Genomic DNA, 26,610 nt, shown 5'->3' with positions numbered 1-26,610 from the left:
GACACAGAATAGCCAAAGCAATTCTTAGCAAGAAAAGAGAAGCAGGAGGCATCACAATACCAGACCTCAAAGTATACTACAGAGCTACAGTAATAAAAACAGCATGGAATTGGTACCAAAATAGACACATAGACCAATGATACAGAATAGAAGACACAGAGACAAACCCACATAAATACCGCTATCTCATACTAAACAAAAACACCAAAAGCATTCACTGGAGAACAGATAGCCTATTCAACAAATGGTGCTGGGAAAAATGGAAAGCCACATGTAGCAAAATGAAATTAAACCTTTCTCTCTCACCCTGCACAAAACTCAACTTGAAGTGAATCAAAGACTTGGGCCTAGAATAGAGACCCTGCACCTAGGAGAAGAAAAAGTAGGCCCAAATCTTCACCATGTTGGCCTAGGATCTGAGTTCTTTAACAAGAACCCTAAAGTCCAAGAAGTTAAATCAAGAATCAATAAATGGGATGGATTCAAACTAAAAAGCTTCTTCTAAGCAAAATAAACAATCAATAACATGAAGAGAGACCTATGTATTGGGAAAAAATCTTTACCATATGCACCTCAGATAAAGCATTAATCTTTAGGATATATAAAGAACTCAGAAAACTTAATACCAAAAAAACCAAAAATAGACTAAGGAACTGAACAGACACTTTACAGAAGAATGATGTGATATCCTGGAGGATATCATAGTGAAGACGTGGTTTAAAAACCAGCACATTAGATGGAAGAAGCAGCAGCAACAAAGGCAGACAAGTCCCTCCCCAGGACCCTCCAACCCCAGCACCCAAATGAAGGAGGAGGAGTCCTGCTTGCCAGTGACCCCCGCCAATGCTGACTCATGGAGGTCTGAAAGCTTATGTAACCAGGACTACCCCTGTCTGTGGGGAAGTCTGGGTTACCATTCTGGAAAGAACTCACTTTCTGTGCTTGCCTCGGCCTTTCCCCCGTGTTCAGACTCCACAGTCTGGGAAAAGCAACGTCTCACTCACAGAGTCGCCCCCGCCAGCCTGGCCGGGCGGCCTGCTGGGGTTCGGGTCTCAGTGAACCTGCAAAACTGCAAAACTCAGACCCGGACTCTGACCAGGGGCCATTTCCTTTCTGGAGTGTGACGCTCCAATGCTTAATAAAGACAGCCTAGCCCAACTCTTAAAAAAAAAAAAAAGGTAATTATCAAGAATACAAGCAATGGATAAATGTTGGTGAGGATATGAGGGAAAAGGTACACTTACACATTGCTGGTGGGAATGCAAGTTGGTGCAACCAAAATGGAAAGCAACATGGAGGTTCCTCAGAACACTTGGAATGGAACCACCATTTGACCCAGCTGTCCCACTCCTCAGTTTATACCCAAAGGACTTAAAATCAGCATATTACTGTGATGTAGCCATATCAATTTTTATATCAGCGCAAATCCCAATAGCTAAACTAAGGAACCTAGGTGCCCTTCAGCAGATGAATGGATAAGGAAAATGTGGTAAATATGCACAATGGAATACTACTCAGCTTTAAAGAAGAATGAAATTATGGCATTTGCTGGTAAATGGATGGAGTTGGAGAATATCATGCTACGCAAAATAAGCAAACCCAAAAAACCAAAGGCCAAATGTTTTCTCTGATATGTGTATGCTAATTCACAATAAAGGGGGTTACTAGGGAAGAATAGAGTTACTTTAGATTAGGTAGAGTAGAATGAAGGAAAGGAAAGGGGCTTTGGGTAAGAAGGATAGCGTGAAACAGGCATTATTACCTCATGTATATATATGACTGCAGAACTGATGTGATCCTACAATAGGTACAATCAGAAAAATGAGAAATTATATTTATGTATGATTCTATAAAAATTCATAAATGCATTCTACTTGTATAATTAGAACAAATTAAAATATAAAAAAGAAAAAAATTGGAATTATTAGATAACAATATCAACTTTGAAAAATTCTAACATTTCATGGTTTATAACTTAAAATCATAGTTTAAAATGATTAGTAAAAATAAAATAAAATGATTAGTATACTCGGAAGAAATCACAATAAAAATTATAAAACAACTGGGTTTCATTTCTTTTGAAATAAGATTTCATTTCTTAAAAATAATTTTTAGAAAATTTTGTAGTATATTTGTGGTATATTACAAATATGTCAGCTATATATTTTATATTTTGAAATTAAAACCAAGTATTCAAGCAGGTTTGGGAGTTTTGGTAGATTTTTGGCATTTTACAATTATGGCTATTAAAATCTCTCTAGGGATTGTAGGACAAGGGCTACATTTGTTTATTTAGTTAAACAAATATATTATAAATGTATCAACTATATATTAATAATTGTAACAATAGCTGAAATAAAGAATTTTTTCATAGGAACCTTGTGATCATGGGAAATTTTAAAATTTTAATTTATTTACAAATATATTAACAGGAAAGGCTGATGGGTTATTGTCAGGATATATTCTATAGAAATGCCATAATGATACAAGAGTTCAAAAAGAGAAGAATCATGCCAAATTCTTCCACAGAACTTATTCACTTGTTTTCTTTGCTATTTAGAATTGGTTGGTCACATTTAAGAGAATGGGACAACAGTTTTATAGATGGCCCTCAGCTTACAGTAGGGTCACATCCTCTACATAAGTTGAAAATACAGTAAAATCAAAACTGCATTTAATATACTTAATATACCAAACATCGTAGCTTAGCCACATACAACATTGTAGAGTGTTGTTTGTCTACCCTCATGCATGCATGGATGACTTGAGCTTTGGCTTACTGTCATTGCTAATAAGCATCACTAGCTCAAGAAAATATCAAAATTCAAAGTAGAATTTTTATTGAATTCATATGACCTCACCATTGCGGTGTCAAAATTTAAGTGAAACCATCATTTAAGGACTGTGTTTTAAAAGTGGGTATTTATAACACTTCAGAATTATATAATTTGCACATTTTAAAATTTATTTTGAAAACATTCAAGGTTAACTTAGAAATATATTCTTTTGAGGTGGGCGCCTGAGCAAACAAGCATTCAAAGGTCATTCTAGATAGGGCATCCTTGAAGTCATGTCGGCTGTGACACATTTCACATAGAAGGGTTAGTAAGATCTGTTCCTAAATAATTTCAAACTATGGTTAAATATTTTTTTAAGTACTATGGGAGAAATATGTGTAGTTTTACATAAACTAAATAAATAAGGAAAAAGAACTCCTTGATGACACCCTATGTGTAAAAAGCTCTCAATAACTTTACCAGAAAGCTAGCTTTTTTTCTTAAAATGTTCATTATTATAAATGTTCATCATAATGGGTCTATGTCTATAGTATGAAGGGTCAGAGAATCAAAGAAAAGCTGAGGCATGTAGAAGATTCAAGGCTAGGGCAACACTTTATGACTCACAGACATATGACCAGTTCAGGATTGGATCCTCGACAGTTCTTGACCTCCATTGGCTATTATAGTCATGAGGGCTGGGTCAGTCTCTTTGTGTGGACTGCAAACCACTTGAGAATTCAAGGACTAAATTCTATTGATCTTTACATTCCCTGTGCCTAGGACAATATCAAATGCTTAAGTAGGTGTCCAATAAAAATATGTTGACTGAATGATAAATAAATGAAAAGTCTCAAGTCTTACAGTTTATACTCATTAATATTAAAGGCATAATATTCAGCTGTAAGCACACCAACTACCTAGAATTAAACTGATAATAAAACAATGTAGGGTTGTGAACTGCAGCATTTTAGATCATCATCTCTGAATTTCACTGAGAAGCGTTATGCTTGTCCCATGAGACTCTTGGCTTCAGAAAATAATGCAAATCACTTACTTACACAGTTTGAGATTACAGTTAAGTAGACATACAAGAATAGCCCTCTTCTTATAACCCCTAGAGGGATTTTAACAGACGTAATTGTAAAATGCCAGAAATCTATCAAAATGGTCAAAATTGATAGAATACTTTGTTTTGATTTCATATTCTAAATGGACATGTAATTGTTATAAGCTTCAAAAGAGAATGGAGGTTAAGTATGTGGAAAAACAAAAGATCTGCTAAGGGGAGTATTAGCATATAATTATGGGATACATTATGCACACTGATTTAATTAACTCTTATAAACACTAAATAGGGAAGCCATATGGGGAATATGGCTACACAAACTCCCACAGGCAATACCTTGCATGGTGATAAGATCATCCCATCTCCTCAGAGTTTCTAGTCTTATAGAAACTTCTCATACTAAAACCTCTATTTGCCCCTGGCTCTGTCACTTTCTAGCTCTGAGAACTGTAGCCAAACTCTTTTTCATTCTGAGCTTTGTATTTCACATCTAATAAAAAAATAATAAAACTAATACTTAACTTACAGCACTGTTGCAAACCTCAAAGGAGATAATATGTAGGAAAGTGAGTTGTACACGAAATTGGTATGTAAAGTAATGGAATTATTCACTCATTTTTGAAATATATAGCAAAAAATTAAAAGTAATTGTTGTTAATATACTCAGTCATCTTTTCCCAATTTAACCTATGAGACTAGGAACGCTGATGCAAAATTTTTATCTGTATCTCAACACCAAGAATACTACCTTACACATTAGATGAATGAAGGAATAAATGAATTCATTTAACTTAATATAAAATTACATCTGATACTGGAAAAAATATGCCTCCATTCCATTTCTTGTTTAATATATTTGACTACAGCTTAAAGAAATTAACATAAATATACTGTCGATCATGCTAAAACATGATGTTATTTTAGCCTCATGAAGCCAAATTCTAATTTATTTCTAAAAAGTACATGTTCTTTTGAATCTGAAGTTACAGATTTATTATACTCAAGTAAAGAGCTGATAATCAGTCATACTGTAGAGACAGTTAATCCCATATTTGCATAAGTTTTCAAAAAGCTATTACATTGATCATTTCCTTTAATTTTCATATCCACCTCCAGTGAGGTCATAAAAAACCATTAAAATGCCCAGGCATCGGCGAGGACACAGGACTTGCCTAACTAGAAACAGGCATCAGTTAACTTACTTCAACTTTGAAGAGTCCGTATCTATTCACCTTTGAAAAGTCCTGACTTCTACTTCTACTTTTCTTCGATTTGTGGAGCAGTTTGGTTCATTTATTTCTTAATAGTCTTAAATAAAATGCTTCTTAGCCAATATGCAATCCTGGAGTGGTTGCTCCAATCATAACTTTCCCTGATAACCTTTAAGCAATAAAGAAACCATGCATGGAACTTCTGTGAAATCTATTCTTCCCTCCTTCCCTCCTTCCCTCCTTCTCTTCTCTCCTTCCCTCCTTCCCTTCCTTCTTTCCTTTCTTCTATCTCTTTCTTTCTCTTTTGCATTGGGGATTAAAGAAGTTAGGGAGACTGATCTTGAACTTGCCATCCTCCTGGGAGGATGGGAACTTTCCAAGTAGCTGGGATTACGGGTGCGCCTCACCTGGCCTTCTGGAGGAACTTGAATGGAGAGGAATCTATTAGAGGTTTCCAGAGGAAAAATATAAAAACATATATTAATATAATATAATAATTAATATAATATAATATATTTATATAATAAATAGGTAAAGTTTAAGGACAGAGATTAAAATTCACCTTCATAAAATCAATACAACTGGTTCTTAGGTTTACAAATCACTATCTCCCCTAATCCCTTTTTTATTTTTTTTAACATTGATCTGGCTACTTTCATAGTTTTTTCTTGTACTCTTTGGAATATCCTGTCTCTCATCTCAATGGAAGGATGGTTTAAAGTGCTCTCCAAGTTATTTTACATTTTAGTTATTCTCTTGATTCAGAGTTCACATGAATATCTCTCCAGATAAGAATGGTTCTTCCCAGACAACTGGGTTCAAATTCCAACTTAATTCTGTTTGAGCTGTGTAACTTGAATAAGTCATGTCAACTTTCTGTGCCTCAATTTCCTGAACTATAAAGAGATGATAACAATAACACACACAGACACCCCTCATAGGTTATTTAAATAATTAATTTGTTAATTTGTATTATAACAGTGCTTGGCACATGGCAAGTGCTACTTAAGTGTTAATTATGGTAATGATTATTTTCATTATCCTCATTATCTTCAAATTGTTTTAGTCAGCTTTCACTACTCTAACTAAAAGACCCAACCAGAACAACTGTAAAGAAGGAAAAGTTTATTTGGAGGCTCATAGTTTCAGAGATCTTAGTCCATAGGCAGACGGCTCCATATCTCGAGGGCTGAGGTAGGGCTGACCATCATGACATAAGAGTGTGGTGGAGGGAAGGAAACAGCTCACATGATGCAGATAAGGAGATTCCACTTGCCAAATGCAATATATATACCCCAAAGGCACACCCCCACCCACCTCCTCCAGTCACACCCCACCTGCCTTTAGTTACCACTCAGTTAATCCCATCAAGGATTCATTCACTGATTGAATTAAGGCTCTCATAACCCAAATATTTCACCTCTAGCTCACTTGGCATTGTCTCACACATGAGCTTTTGGGGGACACATCACATTCAAACCTTAACAAAGCTACCATTAGAATTGTCATAATCTTTTTATAAAAAGAAGGGCTTGCTGGTGGTTTAGCTTAGGGGTAGAATATGTGTTTAGTATGCATTAAGTCCTGGGTTCAAACCCAGCACCAAAGTAAATAAATAATAAAAAATAAATAACATAAGGGCAAAGTCCCCAGAAGTCCGCATAGTTTTTCAGACAGGAAACAAATTTTGTAATTTTTCTTAAGACTACTTTGTGCAAGGGTAGTGAGAGGAGAGCAAAGACTTTGTAAACTAGTTGGTTGTTTTCCTGAAATACCACCAACCTCCTGTGCAAGTTAGAGAGGGGTTCACTTCATAAACAAGCTCAGGACTTTTTTCAGCTCACTATCATCTTAGGGTTGTTCTCTGATCTGGGTTTCAAAATCATATGAGTGAATCAAGGGACCCAGATAATTTAGTCAGTAACTTAGGTCTAACAGTATCATATTTTTTGTTGTACCAGTATTTTTCAGCACTCTTATCTCTCTCCCTTTATATAAGAAACCAAAAATAATTTTCAAAAAACAGAGAAATGGGAAGGAATCATGTTCAGGTATTCAAATGTACCAATGGTGAGTATTTTAATCCAGAGTAAATGAACGTAGATTAATTATTCAGAAGTTGCACACTCATGTTCCACTGGATGGTTTATTGAGTTGCTCTTTAAAAGGCTCATTCTTTCATATGCAGAGGGTAGAGCAAAATAAGGGGGAAAGGTTGTGGGAATCAGATATCATAAAGATATAGGGAAGATCAGTGGAGTAGAAGGAGGAGATTGAAAGGGAAGGAAGAGGGATGGAAAAGAGGAAGGAAATAAGAAAAATTTAACAAAATCACACTGTATGCATGTATAAAATAAATACCACCTTTATGTATATGTATAAAGCATCAATCAATAATTACTGAGTGAAAGGAAGATTAGTAGAGTAGAGGAAGCAGAATAATGGGTAAGGAGGAGAGGAGGAAAAGCAGGGTGTAGGAGGTGGAATCAGGGACTGAAATGGAGTAAATCAAATTCCATGCATATAGGTTTTCAAAATGAACCCAACTATTATGTATAACTATAATGTTCTAATAAAAATAAACAAAATGAATGAATTAATTAAAAGGTGTAAACTGTTGCTTTGCTTGATAAACTTAAAGAACAGATAGAAAAATTATATACTTTGACCAGTATTATGAGAGATTTACTTGAAAGTTAATATTTAAAACATTTTTATTGAAGCAGTAATTCAGAAATGTCATGGTAATAGGTAAAGTACAGTATTTCTCTGTTCTGCTACCTTTGAAAAACAATATGGTATTGGTTTTAAAAATCTAAATACTATAAGCACAAGAGGTAATAACTCTACTGATGAAAGGATGAAGTCAGGGGTTGTTACAGATTACTAGCAGAGACTCTGAGCTTGTACATATTGCTGTTATTACAGAAAAACATCCTTTTTAATCATTGCTCTCCAACTAAGGGACTAAGACTAAGGGACTAACACACAAACACATATAGTTGATTCTCGTTATTTGTGCTAATACTGTTCTGCAAAGTTGCCTTGAATACCAAGTTAGAATACTAAACCACTGATCCCAAAAGAAGCATAGGATTGTGTTTCTACAAGCCTTGGATCAAACCATTTTTATCATTTGATGAACACATGACCTTGTTTTCTATGTATTTCTGCTAAGGGCACCATATTCAATAAATGTTGATTCATTACTACTAAATAGCACTGAACAAAGCTAAATACCTTAGCAAAGCTTAGCTAACATGCATTTTTGTAAGGCATGTCACAGCCTTCTCACACTTAGGAGCACTAGACAGAACACTTCAACACTATTCTTGGGACCATTTTAAACAGCAATAGCACAAACAAGAACACAATAGCAACAAAAAGAACACAAATGCAAAAAATGTATCAATAAGTGTACCCAGAAAAGGATGTTTATGTGTAGCATAAGTTTAAACCAGGCAGCAGCACAAGATCTCAGGCATTTACCAGCAAATGTACCAGCAGAGGGTAGCAACGAGGTTCTGAGTATCACAGCCATGTCCTTAAAGGACTGTTGCAGCTGCTGGTTCATGGATATAAAAGAAAACCCAGGATTATCAGTATTGCTCTCCAGGTCCACTTCATCCATATAGCAACCTGCAAACAAGTGAGCAAACCCCAAAGGAAACCAGAAATAAGACAGGAGTCCAAAAAAAGCAATAGATACTGTTTTGGGAGGATCTGAATCCTAATAGAATCATTTCAACAAATTGGACTTAAAAAGAAAACCATGCTAAGAGTTTTTAATTTTCCAAGATACCAGTTTTCTCTGCATGCCTTTCAGTATCTAAATAATTGTGATAAAAGTGGTTTCTAAACAAAATGTGATACTATAATCAATTTAAAAAACTGTAACAGTTTGCAATTCTTTTCATTAAAAAAAAATCAGGAAGATTAGAGGGAGTGAAGATATGCTAATTTCTTTATCATTTATTCCAGGAAGCATTAGGCAGTGTTTTATTTCTGAGATTAAATTTCAGAGATAAATATTTAAGCATGTATCTAAAGATAAAAGAACGGCTACTAATGGGATGACAAGAAGCCTTATCACTTCTCAATTACTAAGGTAGTATTTAAAGAAAAGTCACTCATGTTAAAAAAAAAAAGTAGAAAATAAAAGATCAATGAGAGAGATGAAGAAATGAGAAAAGAATGTCAAGCATAACTGTTAGTAGAAAGAAGGTGTATTAAAAGAACAAGTATCATTAGGTTATATCATAAATAAAATCTTAGAATATCTGTCTGAAATGAAGATGAGTGCAACAAACCAACTCTGTAAAAATAAGTGGGAGGAAAAGATAAACCAGGCAAATACAAGTATAAATTGAAATTAGCGGTTAGAATATTGGGTGAAATGGAAAGTAACCTTAGGAGAAGAGTGTTAAATGGAAAAGTATTGAATTAGTGAAGGGAAAGTCCATAGAAACCTTTTACATTAGACAGGCACAGTGGCACATGCCTATACTTCCAGCAACTCAGGAGGCTGAGGCAGGAGGTTGCAAGTTCAAGATCTTAGCAAACTAGTGAGGCCTGTCTTAACCTAATGGGTACAGAAAATGTGGTAAACAGCAGAATAGTGTGCAGTCTTTTAAGAAAAGAAGGAAATCCTCTCATTTGCAACAATGTGGATGAACATGGAGGTCATTATGTTTAGTGAAGTAAGCCAGATAAAAAAGACAAACAGCACATCATCTCACTTATATAGTACCTAAAATGTTGCTGTCATGGAAGCAGAGAGTAGAATGAAGCGTAAGAGCAGCTGACAGCTAGAGTCAGGAACTAGGGAAATGTTGGTTACTGGGTACAAATTTTTATTTAGAAGGAATAAATTCTGGAGACCTATTCTACAGCCTGGTGACACTACTTACCAAGTATACTTGAAATTGCTTAGAGAGTAGATTTAAAATATTCTCATCATAAAAAAAGGATAGGGATAAGAAGTGATAGTAATATGTTAATTAGCCTAATTTAGCCATTCAACAATGTATGTACATATAAAAACATCACTTTTGTCTATTTAAAGACTAAATGAAAAATTTTTTAAATTTCCCTTTAAATGCCTATTCTCTTTTAGTTACCTACCAGATTTAACCTTTTATATTGGCAATAAAATTCAAATTCAAAAGATCTATTCCAAGGAAGAAAAAAAATGTCAAGTGCTGTCCCTCACTCTCCTCCTTTCCTGTTCTCCAACCCAGAAAAATTTGAAGTCTGTCAGTAGATCCTGATGGAGAATAGGAGGACATGTGGAGAAACAACCACCCACACTTCTTTCACCCACAAACTGGGGTACAGAGGAAGTCCTCAACTTTAAACCAAGCTTGGACTTTTGTTCAGAGTTCATGACTTGAAATGGACATTATTAATAAATTGGTACTCTTCAAACTACCCAAACATCAGAAGCAAGATTGTAGAAACTACCTGAGTTTTACATTCAAAAATAGGAGATTTTAGCTCACAAAGTCAACATTAATAGATATTTTTTATTGTTTTACTATAATTATACATAATAGTAGGAGTTATTGTGCCATATTAGTACGTGAACAGAGCATCATTTGATCAATCTCACTCCCCATTATCTCCCCTTTCCCTTCCCTCCTCCTTTCTTCTGATCCTCTACTGGTAGTCCATCTGTTATTTTTAATATAGAAGGAATATATATAATTTGGTTAAGTATAATTAACATATATTAATTAAGCACATAATTAATAAAATTAATAAAATTAATTTTATTAATTATGTGTTACTTATGATTAATATAATTTCATATATATAATTTAATATAATTTCATACCTCACTTCAGTTAGAACAGTGATCATCAAGAATACAAATAATAATAAATACTGGTGAGGATTTTTGAAAAATGTATATTCATACATTGTTGGTGGACTGCAAATTAGTCCAAGTACTTTGGAAATAAGTATGGGGGATGCCTCAAAAGATTAGAAATGAAGCCACCATATAACCAGCTATTTTACTCCTTGGTATTTATCCAAAAGAACTAAAATCAGCATACTACAGTGATATGTGCATACCAATATTTCCAGTAGCATAATCCATAATAGCCAAGTCATGGAACCAGCCTAGGTGACTATCAACAGACAAATGATTAAAAGACATACATATTTTTAAACTGAGTTGGGTTATAAGTTGGGAAATTTCCAAGTACTTATCTGGCATTTGTATTTCTAATCTTCATGAATTATATACTTATGCTTGGTGGTCTGTGTGGTGTGATTCTAGACACTTGTCATGGACATGAGTGTTCTACCTCGTAGAGACTTGGGAAACGAAAGGAAAAACTAATTCCAGCATTTATTTTCCATTCCACTCCTTATTAGACACATGATTCAGAAGCTTTTAGCTTTTCCATCTAAATTCTAAGTTGCATTAGGGCCAAATTCTATGCCTTTACCACACAGCTCTCTTAGCCAGAGTAGCACTTCAAGCCTTCTCAAACTTTCACTCTGTGAGAACCTCCATCTCAATTACTTGTTAGTTTAACCTCAGTAAGTCCTCCAAACTATCTCCTTATGGTTTCCCAAAAAATTACTGCAGGAAGATATATTTAAGCTTGGAATTGAAATGAAGTCCTCAATAATATAAATCATTCTAAGTAACCCAGGAAGAATATTTTTTAGTTGATATTTTCAATATTTTGACAGAGTAGAAATATTCTAATAGTTATTTTTTAGAAAGACTCATTCTTTATATCTGGGCCTACAGAACCCCACATGGAATACTTTCATTGCCTTAATAAGTGGGAATCACCACAAAAATACTGTCCTGAGTCTTAGTTTTGTTTTGTGTAAGTATTATCACTTTTTCTGTCTTTGGTGACTTGGGAAATCTCCTGGAATTGAGACCCTCTTTCATCTAATCAGATCTTCACCTTGTCCAGATCTGCCCAATGTTGGCATTCTCTACTGACAAAGTACTGTCTGTACTTGTCATTATACTGAAACTGAGTCTGCACTTGATTGTTGAGGTTTGGGCCTTTCCAGGCATGACCATATTTGCTCCTCCTTCAGAAGTATCCAGATTATTATTTACTCTGCTAACCTAGACTTCAATCTTTCCCGTTCTTCATCTTTATCAAAGAATCCGGCTGGACACTTAGGGAGATTTTTATCACTTTATTTAATTTGACTTCTAAATAGCTCCTGAAAATATCCTATTCATTCACTTATTCAACAGATCTATATGAAACCTTTACTCTGTGCCTGATAATGGCTGTCCATACTTTCATTTTGTTTCCTAGAGAATTTTTAAATTGCATTGTAGGAAACCTTAATGAAGTTATGCAACTTTGTTGTGAGCAGTCATTTGGAAATAACTTATACCACTTCTGCTATAACTTATTAGTTTACCTAATGAGGTTAGAAATATGTTTACCAAAAGTGGACTGATTTTGAAAAAAAACAAAGCTTGAATGACCAGAACCAATAAAGCAGGAAAAAGCTGAGGCCGAATGAGACTTAGAAGAGGTCTGGTTGATGAAGGTCTTAGCTGGGCTTGAAGTTTGATTAAAAGTAATTCTACAGGAAAGTTGAAATTGTTTAATTAGAAATTATTAAGGAGATTTGATCTATTTTCTAATGAAAAGCCACCCTCAGGGGTATTACACATATACTATAATTTCTTTTAACTGCTGCTGGGAATATCCAAGTTATTTTATTAAAGTCACAGTGGCTTCTACAGAAAGAGTTCCTCTGTGAGTTTAAATTATGAAGAATTAACACATCATGTTCCTTTTGGTTTTGAAAATTTAACTTTTGAAAATTACTGACATTAGTAAAAAAAAAATACAATTACCATGAAACATGATGAATGATGTGTTCTAAAATCATGCACTGGATTTTTAGTATTTGTAGCAATGTTCACATGTTCAATAGTTGCCTTGACCTTCACACAGGAAATCTTACAGGACGACATTGAGTAAATAGCATCCATATTTGCAGTGGTTTCAGATTTTCTGTGTAACATTTTTCCTCAGTGATAACAACTGGACTTCCTTTATCCAAAACTAAGGTTAATACAGCTTTTTGCCAAGGTGGTATTTATCAGGCATTCTGCAGAACTAGCCTTATGGAAAGTAATATTGGACAGGCCTCCTCCAGTGCATTTATTCAGAATCTAGTGTAATATAATCTTGAATTTCATGAGACTTAAATATCATACTTAATGGAAAAATTGACAAAGAAAATGCTAGAAATTGGGACTCTACCAGAGGACTACAATGTCTTGATATTATAAGGAGAGTCACCAGAATACCCTAAAATAAGTGAAGAACTTTGCTTGAGGCAACGCTGCTGTCACCATCCTCTCTTCCTTCTGTCACTTATTCTATAAATCTGCTGCCAGAATGGAGTTTACATGGCAGTCCAGGAGACTGAGTCCTCAGGAGCCTGGAGTGAAGTGGTTGCTTATTTTTGGTAGGTAAAATGTTCTACTTTCCTTCCCTTAGCAACAAAACAATTGAATAATGTGAAATGAAGCAACGGAAGTGGCAAGACGCCTTGAGTTGTGTGGGGTTGTGCTCTGTGGCAGAGCCATTGACTTCCATTGAGTTTCAGTCTCGTGTCTGCCTTGCAAAACAAAAAGAATATGAAAAAGTCCTCTTCAGTTTACACTAACAGAGCTTGCAGTTGACAATAGAATCTGGAAATAATTGAATGTGTCCATAATGATTCCCTCTTCATACAGTTTTTTCTGAAATGGTTTTGTTTGTGTGTCTAGATTTTTTTAAGTTCATTTGACGTTGCTTTTAGTTTTTCCCCCCTTCCTTGTTGAGGATAACATTATGACACAATAAAAATAAGGGAATGGTTCCCAGGTTTCTTAACATGTCTCTTCAATTATGGCGTCATAAATCACACTGAACTTCAGTAGTGTTCTATGTTTGTTTATTTTGTCTAGAACAAGATAAGAGAAAATTATAACTTGGGGAAAAAGTGACACGTGTCTGAAATTTTAATGCTATATTTTTATTCGTAGTTCCTCAGTGTTAATAAGCAGCCAAAATATGACTATTTTGTTTGTGTGATTGTTTGTTTGTCTTTCAGCTGTTTACCTCTGCAAGCGAACAATGCAAAATAAAGCAAGACTAGAACTAGCAGATTATGAAGCTGTAAGTACTAAGGACTTTCTGTCAAAAAACAAAAAAGGAACAGGAACAAGACCTATGATCATTTCTGAGTACTCCAGTAACTTTCTACATTCATGGATCTTAAGGATCAGATTTCTGCTGTTCATAAATCCGTTTGCTTGCTTTCTGTCTTCACGCACATTAGGGACAGTGAAATTCGAAATACCCAAATTCAGTGTCGATGAGAGAAACATATCATATTTTCTAAAACTGAATTACTGTAATTATTTCAAATAAATGCTAAAATGAGAACTAAAGACCATTTATACTGGGAACATTTTTTTTTTTGCAAAAAAAAAAGGTTGTTTGTTATCAGCAGATAAAATTAACCTGATATAATTTATCCAAATTGTTGCTGTATTACAATATATGGATTTCAAAGCATTGAGTAGAAATAAGTACTGGGCTGCCAAAGATCTACTTTTATTGTCAGGCTAAGAATAAACTGAATCCATGGTAGGAATGTATTGTTTTCCTGTTCCTCCTAAAATGAACACAGAAAAATCTAGTGGATTCATCTGGAACACTTTTCTCATACAAGGTAATTTCATTATTTTACAGACATATTGTATTTATAGTTTTATTATCTAAAGTCAGTCATTCTCAACAATTAATTTATTATTTTTTCTATTTCCTCTAAGACAATATGAGGATTAGCTGATTTGATGAGCATGACCTGTCATTCAGAATCAGAGTACACATAGAGAAATTCTATATTTGTTTTTTTCACAAACACATATGATAAATAAACTGGGAAGAGTAGTGCAGGTGAGCAGCAAATCATCTTCACCTCTGGGATATTTTTCAGGAGAGCCTGGCCCGGTTACAGAGAGCCTTTGCCCGGAAGTGGGAGTTCATATTTATGCAAGCAGAAGCACAAGCAAAGTGAGTCCTTGTGAGTCTTTTGGAAAATTTGTTCCAGTTGTGGCCTTTTGTCCAGAGAGGGCACTACACTTAATACTACTTATTCTTCATTGTTTCAATGTTGGCAGAGTGGACAAGAAGAGAGACAAAATTGAAAGGAAGATCCTCGATAGCCAAGAAAGAGCATTCTGGGATGTCCACAGACCTGTGGTAAGCAATCAGCAAGGTTCTCACAAATCCACATCCTAAATTTGACAAGTCAGGGGTGCCCTGAGAAACCAAGGAAAAAACTGTGGCACCCCCATCATATGTCCCACAGTATCTGGATGAATTAGTTAAGGAAACATGGCACTTTGGTAAGAAGACCAGATGCAATATTGTAATATTTAATTTCTAAAACTATGCATTCACACACACTTGTAAGTCTGGTTACTTGGGAGGCTGAGGCAGGAGGATCGTAAGTTCAAGGCCAGCCTTGGCAACTTAGAGAACACATCTCAAAAAAAATTTTTTTAAAGCGACAAGACTAGGTGGGCAGGATGTAGCTCATTAAGAGAGCTCTTGCCCAGCATATGCAAAGTCCTGGAGTCAATCCTCAGCACCAGAGGATCAGGGAATAATGCCTGTTAATTTTTCCAAACATGGCATCTCTTTTCCACTCACACTTGACATTTGAGATGCTTCATGCTGCTATAAACACTTGAAGGAAAAAACACTTCAATAAAGCAGTCTTTTTATGGCTTACTGCTTACAATTTTTGGCTTTATAGGAAAAGTATAAGTTAAAATGTTACTCCTGCCCTAATTTTTCTTTTATTAAACATATTAGTAACTTATTATTGACTTTCACAATCTAACATTTTTTATGCCTCAAATTCAAATTAACTGATACTTTTAATGATGGAACACTGGATCAGTATACAGTTACTGTATAGAGTAACTTCTCCCTTAATAATGTTAAACTCTATGCCTCAGAGTAACAAATAATGAATGTCCTTAATTAGTACCAGAAAATTTGTGGAAGGTATTAAACTATGGTTGTAAATATCCATAAGATAGCATGCCTAACCTCATTTATTCTTTTCTATTTTGATGCAGTATCTTTTTCTCCTGAGGATTTAACTTTAGACAAAGTACCAGAAAATAATATTTACCTAAGTATTACTAGACTAAATAACACATTTACGATATGAGTGATAAATCTAGACAGATCATTTAAGGCTATCTTAAAAGTTTTCTCTCAAATATCTTCAGAGTCAGATCAAAATAGAAATAAAATAGGTTTATTTATATAAAGTTAGGTATTTCATCTTCAGATAGAAATGCAGTCAGTAAGTTCTATTTTTAATTTGCTTTCTTTTGATTTCTCAAGGAGAATTGAGAGTTAACTGGTTTCTCTATTAAAAATTCAATTTGAGTATTATCACACTGAAAAAGGATTGTGAGGTTACACACATACTATTGCAAGGAGATGAAGTAGGACTTTGTTCTAAGCAATTCCTGGAAACCAGTCAATACATTATGTGCATTATCCATCTATTTTGTGCCCCTGGGATATCTGGTGGCCAATTTATAACCTTGTTTAGTTTACATGATCTGGATCTTCCTGTTATCCCTAAGACTCACACCAGGCTGGCTCCCCTGCCCTGCTCATATCTGTTCCATGCTCTGAGATGCCCATGGTCTCAGAGCATTGAAGTTGATTCAAATATACTCCCCTACTCCACTGCCTAAAAATCAACTCAAGCCGAACCTGCCCAGAGTTGTTTCCCTTGAAACATGTGAGCTATGCTCACCTCCATGTTTCCGATTAGCAAAGAGCACACTGTGTTGTCCATGTCCCTGCCACATTCAACTAGAAAGTCAAGCCAGGGAGGGTCTGAAGCATGGCCACCCTAAAAGCATTAGCTCTATCTCCCTTATTCAACTTGAAGATGCTTATGAAGAGCTTTATATCACCTACATGGTGATAAGCTCTGAAAGCCTGTATCAGGGATTTAAAGTTAAACCGATATTCCTATAGCTGAGTTTCTGCTTCATACTCTGTCTTGACTGTGGCACAGTGACCCTGTCAGTCCTATTGAAGTCATCTCGTAAACTTTAACTGTCTTCTGGACAGGATAGTTAAAAACAGGTTTTGCTGACACCAATTTTTTTTAATATTATTAGGATTCATACTTTTTTAATTTATTTTTATTGTAAAAAAATGGGACACATGTTATTTCTCTGGTTGTACATGAAGTAAAGTCTTACCATTTGTGTAATCATACATTTACATAGGGTAATGGTGTGTGATTCATTCTGTTATTTTTTCCTTCCCCCCCACCCCTCCCACCCCCTTTTCCCTCTATACAGTCCTTCCTTCCTCCATTCTTGCCCCCCTCCCACCCTCCATTATGTGTCATCATCCGCTTATCAGCAAGATCATTTATCCTTTGGTTTTTTGAGATTGGCTTATCTCACTTAGCATGATATTTTCCAATTTCATCCATTTGCCTGAAAATGCCATAATTTAATTATTCTTTATGGCTGAGTAATATCCCATTGTATTTATATACCACAGTTTCTTTATCCATTCATCAACTGAAGGAAATCTGGGCTGGTTCCACAATCCAGCTATTGTGAATTGAGCAGCTATGAACATTGATCTCTGTAGTATGCTGATTTTAAGTCCTTTGGGTATAGGCCAAGGAGTGGGATAGCTGGGTCAAATGGTGGTTCCATTCCAAGTTTTCTGAGGAATCTCTATACTGCTTTCCAGAGTGGCTGCTCTAATTTGCAGCCCCACCAGCAATGTATGAGTGTACCTTTTCCCCCACATCCTCTCCAACACCTATTGTTGCTTGTAGTCTTGATGATCGCCATTCTAACTGGGGTAAGATGGAATCTTAGGGTAGTTTTGATTTGCATTTCTCTTATTACTAAAGAGGTGGAACATTTTTTCATATGTTTGTTGATTACCTGTAGATCTTCTTCTGCGAAGTGTCTGTTCATTTCCTTAGCTCATTTATCTAACAAAAGAGATGAAAGACCTCTACAATGAGAACTATAGAACACTAAAGAAAGGAATTAAAGAAAACCTTAGAAGATGGAAAGATCTCCCATGTTCTTGGATAGGCAGAATTAATATTGTCAAAATGGCCATACTACCAAAAGTGCTATACAGATTCAATGCAATTCCAATTAAAATCCCAATGACGTACCTTACAGAAATAGAGCAAGCAATCATGAAATTCATCTGGAAGAATAAGAAACCCAGAATAGCTAAAACAATCCTTAGCAGGAATAGTGAAGCAGGAGGTAGCGCAATACCAGAACTTCAGCTATACTACAAAGCAATAGTAACAAAAACGGCATGGTATTGGTACCAAAATAGACAGGTAGATCAGTGGTACAGAATAGAGAACATGGACACAAACCCAAATAAACACAATTTTCTCATACTAGACAAAGGTGCCAAAAATATGCGATGGAGAAAAGATAGCCTCTTCAACAAATGGTGCTGGGAAAACTGGAAATCCATATGCAGCAGAATGAAACTAAAACCCTATCTCTCACCCTGCACAAAACTCAAAATGGATCAAGGACCTCGGAATCAGACCAGAGACCCTGCATCTTATAGAAGAAAAAGTAGGTCCAAACCTTCAACTTGTTGGCTTAGGATCAGACTTCCTTAACAGGACTCCCATAGCACAAGAAATAAAAGCAAGAATCAATAACTGGGATAAATTCAAACTAAAAAGCTTTCTCTCAGCAAAGGAAACTATTAGCAATGTTAAGAGAGAGCCTACAGAGTGGGAGAAAATCTTTGCCACTCATACTTCAGATACAGCACTAATTTTCCGACTCTATAAAGAACTCAAAAAACTCTACACCAAGAGTACAAATAATCCAATCAACAAATGGGTAAGGAAATGAACCAATTTTTTTTAACTGGAGAAACCTGGAACAATCTGTAGGTAAATTCCATACAGGATCTTGACTATCCAGAGGTTAAATCTGGCTTGTTCTGGGACCCACTATTGCATACTACCCTCTGTATTACCATCTGGGAGATGGTCCAGTTGTGTCCACTTCCAGTTTTTATCATGTTGGCCAAAGACTAGTAGCCAAGAGGAATGGGGAGAACTGAGGCAGAGTGGGAAGTAGTGGCCTTTGGGGCAAGGCAGATAATTTATTAGCCCTACTTTGCATAATTATCTGTCTTTTGAGAAAGATGGATAAAATGGAAATATCTTACCTTGCCATGTAGTTGTGAACATTAAATGAGGTTAGATGTGTAAAGGCAACTGGCTTCCTTTGTAATGAAATACAGTGAGTAGTGCAAAAAAGTTATAAAAGAAATGGACTAGAGTAAATATTCCATAATAGCTATACAGATGTGAAACCTACATATCATTGGTTTCACAAATGTCTACCCATGTAGCACAATAGAATTAAAAGGAATCACAACCTTCCTTTTTAGTTCAGAGGTCATTACCAGAATAATTTTTCCATATTTTTATTGGTGCATTATATGTTACATATTCATACATGTACACAATATAACAATATAATTTAGTCAATTCTCCAATATCTCCCTTTTCTCTCTCTCCTCTCTCCCCAGGGTCTTCCTCCTCTGCACTGATAAAAAAAAAAAAAAAAAAAAAAACTGTATTACACTACTGATTTATTCATTTAATATAACTTTCAACTAGCAATTACACAAGCTTGCTGCACTAGAGAGTAAAGATAAAGATAGATAAAGTACTGTCTCTTTGATTGAGACATTCAGAGTCTTGAGTAATTAAGATGGAGACTTAACTAGGTAATTATCATGCAAATACCATCATGGGCTCTATAGCACAGCTATGAATATAGCTACTGAAAAATAGAGGCTTAGCCAGCGAGGTGGCACATACCTATAATACCACGGGGGGCTGAGGCAAGAGGATTGCAAGTTCAAGGCTATCCGAGGCAACACAGAGAGATCCTGTCACAAAATTTTTAAAAAGTGCTGGAGTATAGCTTAGTTGCAAAGTTCCCCTGGATTCAATCCCCTGTAAATTCCACCCCCAACAAAAAGGGGGGGGGTGGCTAGGAAGGTAGCTCAGTGGTAAAGTACTTTCCTGGCACAACTGAGGCCCTGGGTTCAATCCCCAGTACTGCAAAAAATAAATAAGTAAAATAGAAGTTTATGTTTAGCTAATGTTAGAATAGGGGAAACTTTTAGTGCATAGAGGCAATAGAACAAATCTCAAGGACAAATGGCAAATAAATTTTAGTTAAAAATCAGTTTTAATGTTTAAAAATACAAGCAAAAAGCACATAAACACTGGAGCAAGTATGATAAATTTTAGTACTCTTACTGTAAAAATAATTATACTAGTTGTAAACTGTGATTTCACATAAAATAGAAAAAAGGTTTAAACTGACAACTTATCAAAAACATAAATGACTATTGAAATTATTGAAAAATAATCATTCTAGTCATAAAAAACTAAATTAAGCAGAGAAACAAATTTTCTTCAATATATATTATTTTTTTAAATTAAAATTAATTATGTGTAATCCTGGCAAGAACAATAGGAAAATAAGTGCCTCCATTTAACCATGAGGGACAGTTAATAAGATATACCCAGGGCTGGCAGTGTAGCTAAGTGGTAGAGCAACATGCTGAGAACGCCCAAGGAATGGGTTCAATCCTCAACATCACAGAAGATATCGAGAAAGATCCATAAGACATACTTACTGTATAACTCAAAAAGAGAATTTCAAAGAATTTTGAAGATGTGAAGAAAACCTATATTGAAATGTGAAATTCTCTGAATACAAAACTATATGAAAAAAAATCCCAGTTTTAATTTTAAAAAATCAATGCCTCGAGAAACAGGAGAGAATACATGAAATGTTGGTTGTACTTATTGAGAGATATTTGATATCCCATCAGCAACTTAAATTTTCTAATAGGGGCATATGTCACACTTATACCTGAAAAATTATGCATAGCAAAATATTCTTAGACCCTTGTCATTGACCACATAATATCTGGAGGAGGTGGGGATGTGCTTCTGCCATGCGTGGAAGTGGTCAGAACATGCCTGGTGTTTTCCATTCCAGGCACTGCATTTTCAGGGGTAACAAGCAGAAACACTGCCCTCTTTGGAGCAGAGTGAGCAAAGTGACTAGGGAAGCGGGTGGTGATAACATGGATGAGAAGAAGAGAATATGAGAAATTAAGCTTAAGGCAAAGATGTTAGAGACTGTTACTCATCTGTCTTTAAGTATTTGAGCATCTGTTATCGGGAAAGGAAGCAGAATTAGCCTGCTTTGCTTTGGAATAAAGGAGGCAGATTTTGTCTGAATGAACACTTTCATCCTTTCATTATCCAGTATATCACAGAGCAAGGAGATCTCTGTCTTCTCAGTAGTCCAGGGTGGAGAGATAAAGATTGTCTCTTGTGGCTCATTACTTGGACCTCACTCCAAAGATTCAGTGTTTCTCACTGAGAGCAAGAGTGTTACTGACTGGAAGGTCTCAAACTGAAATTTGAGAGCATTGTACTCTAACCAAATTAATGAAAAGAGATGGCACATCATGTTTTTCATCAATTCAAATCTTAAATTTCATTATATTACAGATTTTGTTTGATATTTAGTAAGCTAGGAATGGAGGGGCCAGATGGAAGGAAAATAATTTGAGCTTTAAATGGTAGTTGCTATATTATCAAGCATGACATTTGCTCCTTGATTGACAGGTTTTTTTTTTTCTTGTAACTAAAGTCCATCATTTTGTATGCAAAGTTAATATCTGATATTCTTTTAACTAGTGATGTGGTGTTTAGTAAAACCAGGGTACAATTTTCACACGTGTGAAAGTAATCTAAATTCTCTACTGCAGTCAGCCTCAATGATGCATATATAACCATTCTCTGAAGTAGTTCCAGAAAGGGGATTCTGGATGTGTTCCCACATAAAACATGTCTGAATGGTTTTAGATGTTTCATAATGTCAGTCCTTGAGAGAAACTGAGGCACAAATTGATTAAAAAGCAAAAAAATTATTTGTGTTGGTCTGAGTTGCAACTCACAAGACAGATTCAAAATTAATTAAAAAGCAAAAAAAATTATTTGTGTCGGTCTGAATTACAACTCAAAAGACACAGATTCAAGCATGGCTCTGGGGTCTTACATATTTCAAACAAGTTTTAAAAACAAAAACCAGAGTAGGGAGAGGAGTTACATCAATTTGTCAAGAGACTGGGTAACTTAAAAAAATGTGAAGCAGTTCTCAGAAAGGAGGTGGCAAAGGACAAGGAGAAAGAAAACTTTGGGACAAGAAGTGAGTTAGGGGTGAGATGACCCAGGTGAGTATCTACAGAACCGAAAAGTTCCACTGGAATAAAAACTATGACTCTCTCAGCATGTGATACAAGATGTAATAAGTTTAGGCCTACTGGGGTTTCAGTGCTAGGGAAAGGATATACAGCTCCCAGATCTGTCCTGTCCTCTCAGCCTAGTATGTAGGGGCACCTCAATCTGCCATTGTTAGTTTGATTTTAATGTCTCCACAGTAATCAGCATGTATTTTCATATATTTGTCATTTCTAAAATGGATAACGAGCTTTGAAAACAGGGAGTAGATTGTTTGCTCCCTTTCCTTATCAATTCATCTTTTATTATTTTGAGAAATTCCTCTATAAACAATCTCTCCATTCCACTAGATTAATTCCTAATAAGACCTCTTTATTTGCTATCTTAAGAAAAGTGGTGGGCTGGGGATATAGCTCAGTTGGTAGAGTGCTTGCCTTGCAAGCACAAGGCCCTGGGTTCAATCCCCAGCAACGCAAAAAAAAAAAAAGTGATCATAACTTGGCTACATTCTCTAAGACACATAATATTTTCTTTAGGAAATAATATATTTAGTAATATTTATAAGAAAATCAGGCTTACCAATCCCAAAGAACCAAAGGCCTAATGTGTTCTCTAATATGAGAAGTTATACTCCGTTTATGTATGATGTGTCAAAATGCATTCTACTGTCACGTATGGTTGTGCATGATATAGACTTACACTGTTCGTGTAATCATATATGTACATAGGGTAAGAATGTCTGATACATTATACTATCCTTACCTCCAAACCCTTCTACCCTCACTTCCTTCCCCTCTACCTAATCCAAAATACCCCTATTCTTCCCTAACCCTGTCACCACTTATTTTAAATTAGCATCTGCATATCAGAGAATACATTTGGTCTTTGGTTTTTGAGGTTTGGCTTATTTCACTCAGCAAGATATTCTCCAACTCCATCCATTTACCTTCAGATATCAAAATTTCATTCTTCTTTAAGGCTCAGTAATATTCCATTGTGTATATATACCACATTTTCTTTATGCAGTCATCTGTTGAAGGGATCTACGTCGGTTCCATAGTTTAGCTATTGTGAATTGAGTTGCTATAAACATTGGTGTATGTCACTGTAGTATGTTGATTTTTTGTGTGGTTAGCAGGTACCAGTGATTGAACTCAGTGGCACTTGACCACTGAGCCACATTTCCAGCTCTATTTTGTATTTTTGTTAGAGACAGGGTCTCATTGAGTTACTTAGTGCCTCACCATTGCTGAAACTGGGTTTGCTTGATCCTCCTGCCTCAGCCTCCTGAACCACTGGGATTAAAGGTGTGTGCCACCTATAATCATCAGTATGCTGATTTTAAGTCCTTTGGGTATAAACAGAGGAGTGGGATAGCTAGGTCTAATGGTAGTTCCATTCCAAGTTTTCTGAGGAATATCCATACTGCTTTCCATAATGGTTGCACCAATCTGCAGTCCCAAAAGCAATGTATGAGAATGTATCTTTTTCTCCACATCCTTGCTAACATTTGTGTTGCTTGTATTCTTGATAATTGCCATTCTGACTGGAGATGAAATCTTAAGAGTAGTTTTGATTTGCATTTCTCTAATTTATAGAGATATCAAACATTTTTTTCATATATTTGTTGATTGTATAAATGGAGTTCTTTTCTACTGTATCTTTTAAAATAAACTATATACATAATTAAGAAAGTGGACATTAATTTCTATCTTACATAGCTTCCATTTTCACAGTATTTCTTTTCACTCCTCAAACTTGTGATGTATCACAAAGGGGGTTTATGTTTTTTTTTTAATTATTTTGTACTAATAAGTTATAAATGACAGTAGGAAGTATTTATGCACTTTGATATATCATACTTAAATGGGGTACAATTTCTCCTTTTTCTGATTGTACATATAGAATCACATCAGTCATGCAGTCATATATGTACATAAGGTAATAGCGTATGTTTTATTCTTCCTATTCCCATATCCCCTCCCCTCCCCTCAATCCCCTCTACCTAAACTAAAGTAACTCTGTTCTTCCCTAGTGTCCCCCCACCTTACTGTGAACTAGCATCCACATATCAGAGAAAACATTTGGCCTCCGTTTTTCTGGGATTGACTTACTTCACTTAGCATGATATTCTCCAACCCCATCAATTTACTGGCAAATGTCAAAATTTCATTCTTTAATATTGAATAATATTCCATTATGTATATGTACCATATTTTCTTTATTCATCCATGTGTTGAAGGGCACCTAGGTTGGTTCCATAGTTTAGCTATTTTGAATTGAGCTGCTATAAACACTGACGTGTCCAGGTCACTGTAGCCCACTTCTTGGTTTATAACCAAAGAACTTAAAATCAGCATACTATATGGGGGTTTTGTTTGTTTATTTTTGAGGAATTTTTTTTTGTTGTTTTGATTTGTTTTACTTTGGGATAGGGAAGTTTTTCTGGAAATGCTGTGGATCAGCCAAGGACCTGGTGAATGTTAGGCAAGCACTCTACCACAGAGCCACACTCACAACCCAAATGACTCTATTTTACACTTTTGCTTAAATATTGAACTTACTGGAAGTTCAATACAACAGCCTTCCTGGGTGGTTCTGGCTCAAGACCTCTCCTGATGCATCCGTCAAGCTATGGGCGAAGGATGTAGTCATCCAAGGGCTTGACTTCTCCAGTTCATCCCAGGCTCTATCAAATCTTATAACTGCTAGGAATATCTACTTCATATTCTCAGGAGACTAAAAGTAAAAAAGACAAATAATGCTTTAATATCTTCATGGAAGTAATTTTGATATTGCAGGACTCCAGAAAAAGAGCCACTGTTGCGACATATTTTTTTCGAATTTTCTAAAATATTTAACACTTTCTGTCCTAATATCTTTTAATAATAGGAGAGCTCTATGAGTGGATTTCTTAATGCTGAATGATCCTTGAAATCTCAGAATAAGTAATGATGTGTCATTTTCTAATGTGGTATTGGATTTTGTTTGGTTATATTGATTTAGGGTTTAGATATGCATATTCAAAAGTGAAATTGCCTTTCACTAGATTTTTTTATTGATTTTTATAACAAAAACTTCACTGCAAAGGGTAGAAATGTTGGGTTTTAGCATATTTTTTTTTCCACAACTTAAAAAAACCTTGTGCAGAATTTATTTCTCTAATCTGGACACACACAATAACAAAGAGGGTGGGAAGGGCACCATTTTATCATGAACTAAATGCTCTAATGATGAATTACATCAAGATTCTCATTTCTAGGCCTCCTCCCCTGCCTGTGCGTAAGCTTTACCTACGATGGCTTTTCTCCATTTATATTTTCCCTGTCTCAAATACTGAAAATTTGGGGAAAGCAAGCATAGCTGACAGTTTTACTTAGTACACTGTTCAGTAGATGCAACTGCAGTTAAAACCGTTTGGCTCAATTACCAACTGCTTTTTTTTGGATGAAATTGTACTAAATGTCTCCAAGTCTTAAACTCTTCATTTGAAAAATGGGAATAATAATAACTACTTCCTATGACATTAGTAAATTGCTTAGGACAATACCTGGCACATAGTCATTGTTCAGTAAGTAGAAACAGAAGTTATCTTAGCAGTCATGCTTTTGAAAAAAGACAAGAAGGCAAGAAGCAAGGGAATGTAGAACAGTTTGCAGGTAGCAATGACCAGCTATAATCAAGGAAATACCTTGGGAATCCTTGGATTTGAAGTTTGAAACTTGCCTAAGTATATTAGTTATCTACTGCTGCATAACAAATTATCCCCAACATTTAGCAGCATAAAACAACAGCCTTCCTGGGTGGTTCTGGCTCAAGACCTCTCCTGATGCATCCGTCAAGCTATGGGCCAAGGATGTAGTCATCCAAGGGCTTGATGGTTAGCTTCATTCACTTGGTGAATGGCAGCAGGCTTCAGTTCTTAACCACATGGATACCATCTCCCTAAGGTTATCATGATATGGTCTCCCCCATGTCATCCCAAAATAGACAGCCCCATTTCCAAAATCTCTTTTCTTGGTAACCAATCTCAGAAGCAGCATGTCATAACTTCTGCCATAGTTTACTGGAGACATAACCAGTGTGGGAGGCGATTAATAAAAGTGTGAGTAGCGAAAGGAGGAAGTCATTAAGGACTGTAATGGAC

The 26,610-nt window shown here is 35.5% G+C and overlaps 1 protein-coding gene and 1 long non-coding RNA gene across 5 annotated transcripts in view; one reads left to right on the top strand and one right to left on the bottom strand.

Moving 5' to 3' along the window:
- Nucleotides 1-26,610, top strand: part of RGS7 (regulator of G protein signaling 7) — a 471,183-nt gene that overhangs the window by 386,517 nt on the left and 58,056 nt on the right. For all 4 annotated transcript variants that reach the window (XM_079106140.1, XM_079106142.1, XM_079106141.1 and 1 more), the window contains 3 exons: nucleotides 14,166-14,230; nucleotides 15,057-15,133; nucleotides 15,241-15,322. In XM_079106140.1, coding sequence (XP_078962266.1) covers nucleotides 14,166-14,230; nucleotides 15,057-15,133; nucleotides 15,241-15,322 — 224 coding nt within the window. The remainder of the gene's footprint in view (nucleotides 1-14,165; nucleotides 14,231-15,056; nucleotides 15,134-15,240; nucleotides 15,323-26,610) is intronic.
- Nucleotides 25,131-26,610, bottom strand: part of LOC306641236 — a 131,762-nt gene continuing 130,282 nt past the window's right edge. Inside the window, exon 3 of the long non-coding RNA XR_013758084.1 lies at nucleotides 25,131-25,202. This is a non-coding gene — a long non-coding RNA (uncharacterized lncRNA). The remainder of the gene's footprint in view (nucleotides 25,203-26,610) is intronic.

This window comes from Sciurus vulgaris, assembly GCF_902686455.1.
Source record: "Sciurus vulgaris genome assembly, chromosome: 12".
Classification (NCBI taxonomy): Eukaryota; Metazoa; Chordata; class Mammalia; order Rodentia; family Sciuridae; genus Sciurus; species Sciurus vulgaris.
This window is presented reverse-complemented; position numbering and strand designations above follow the sequence as displayed.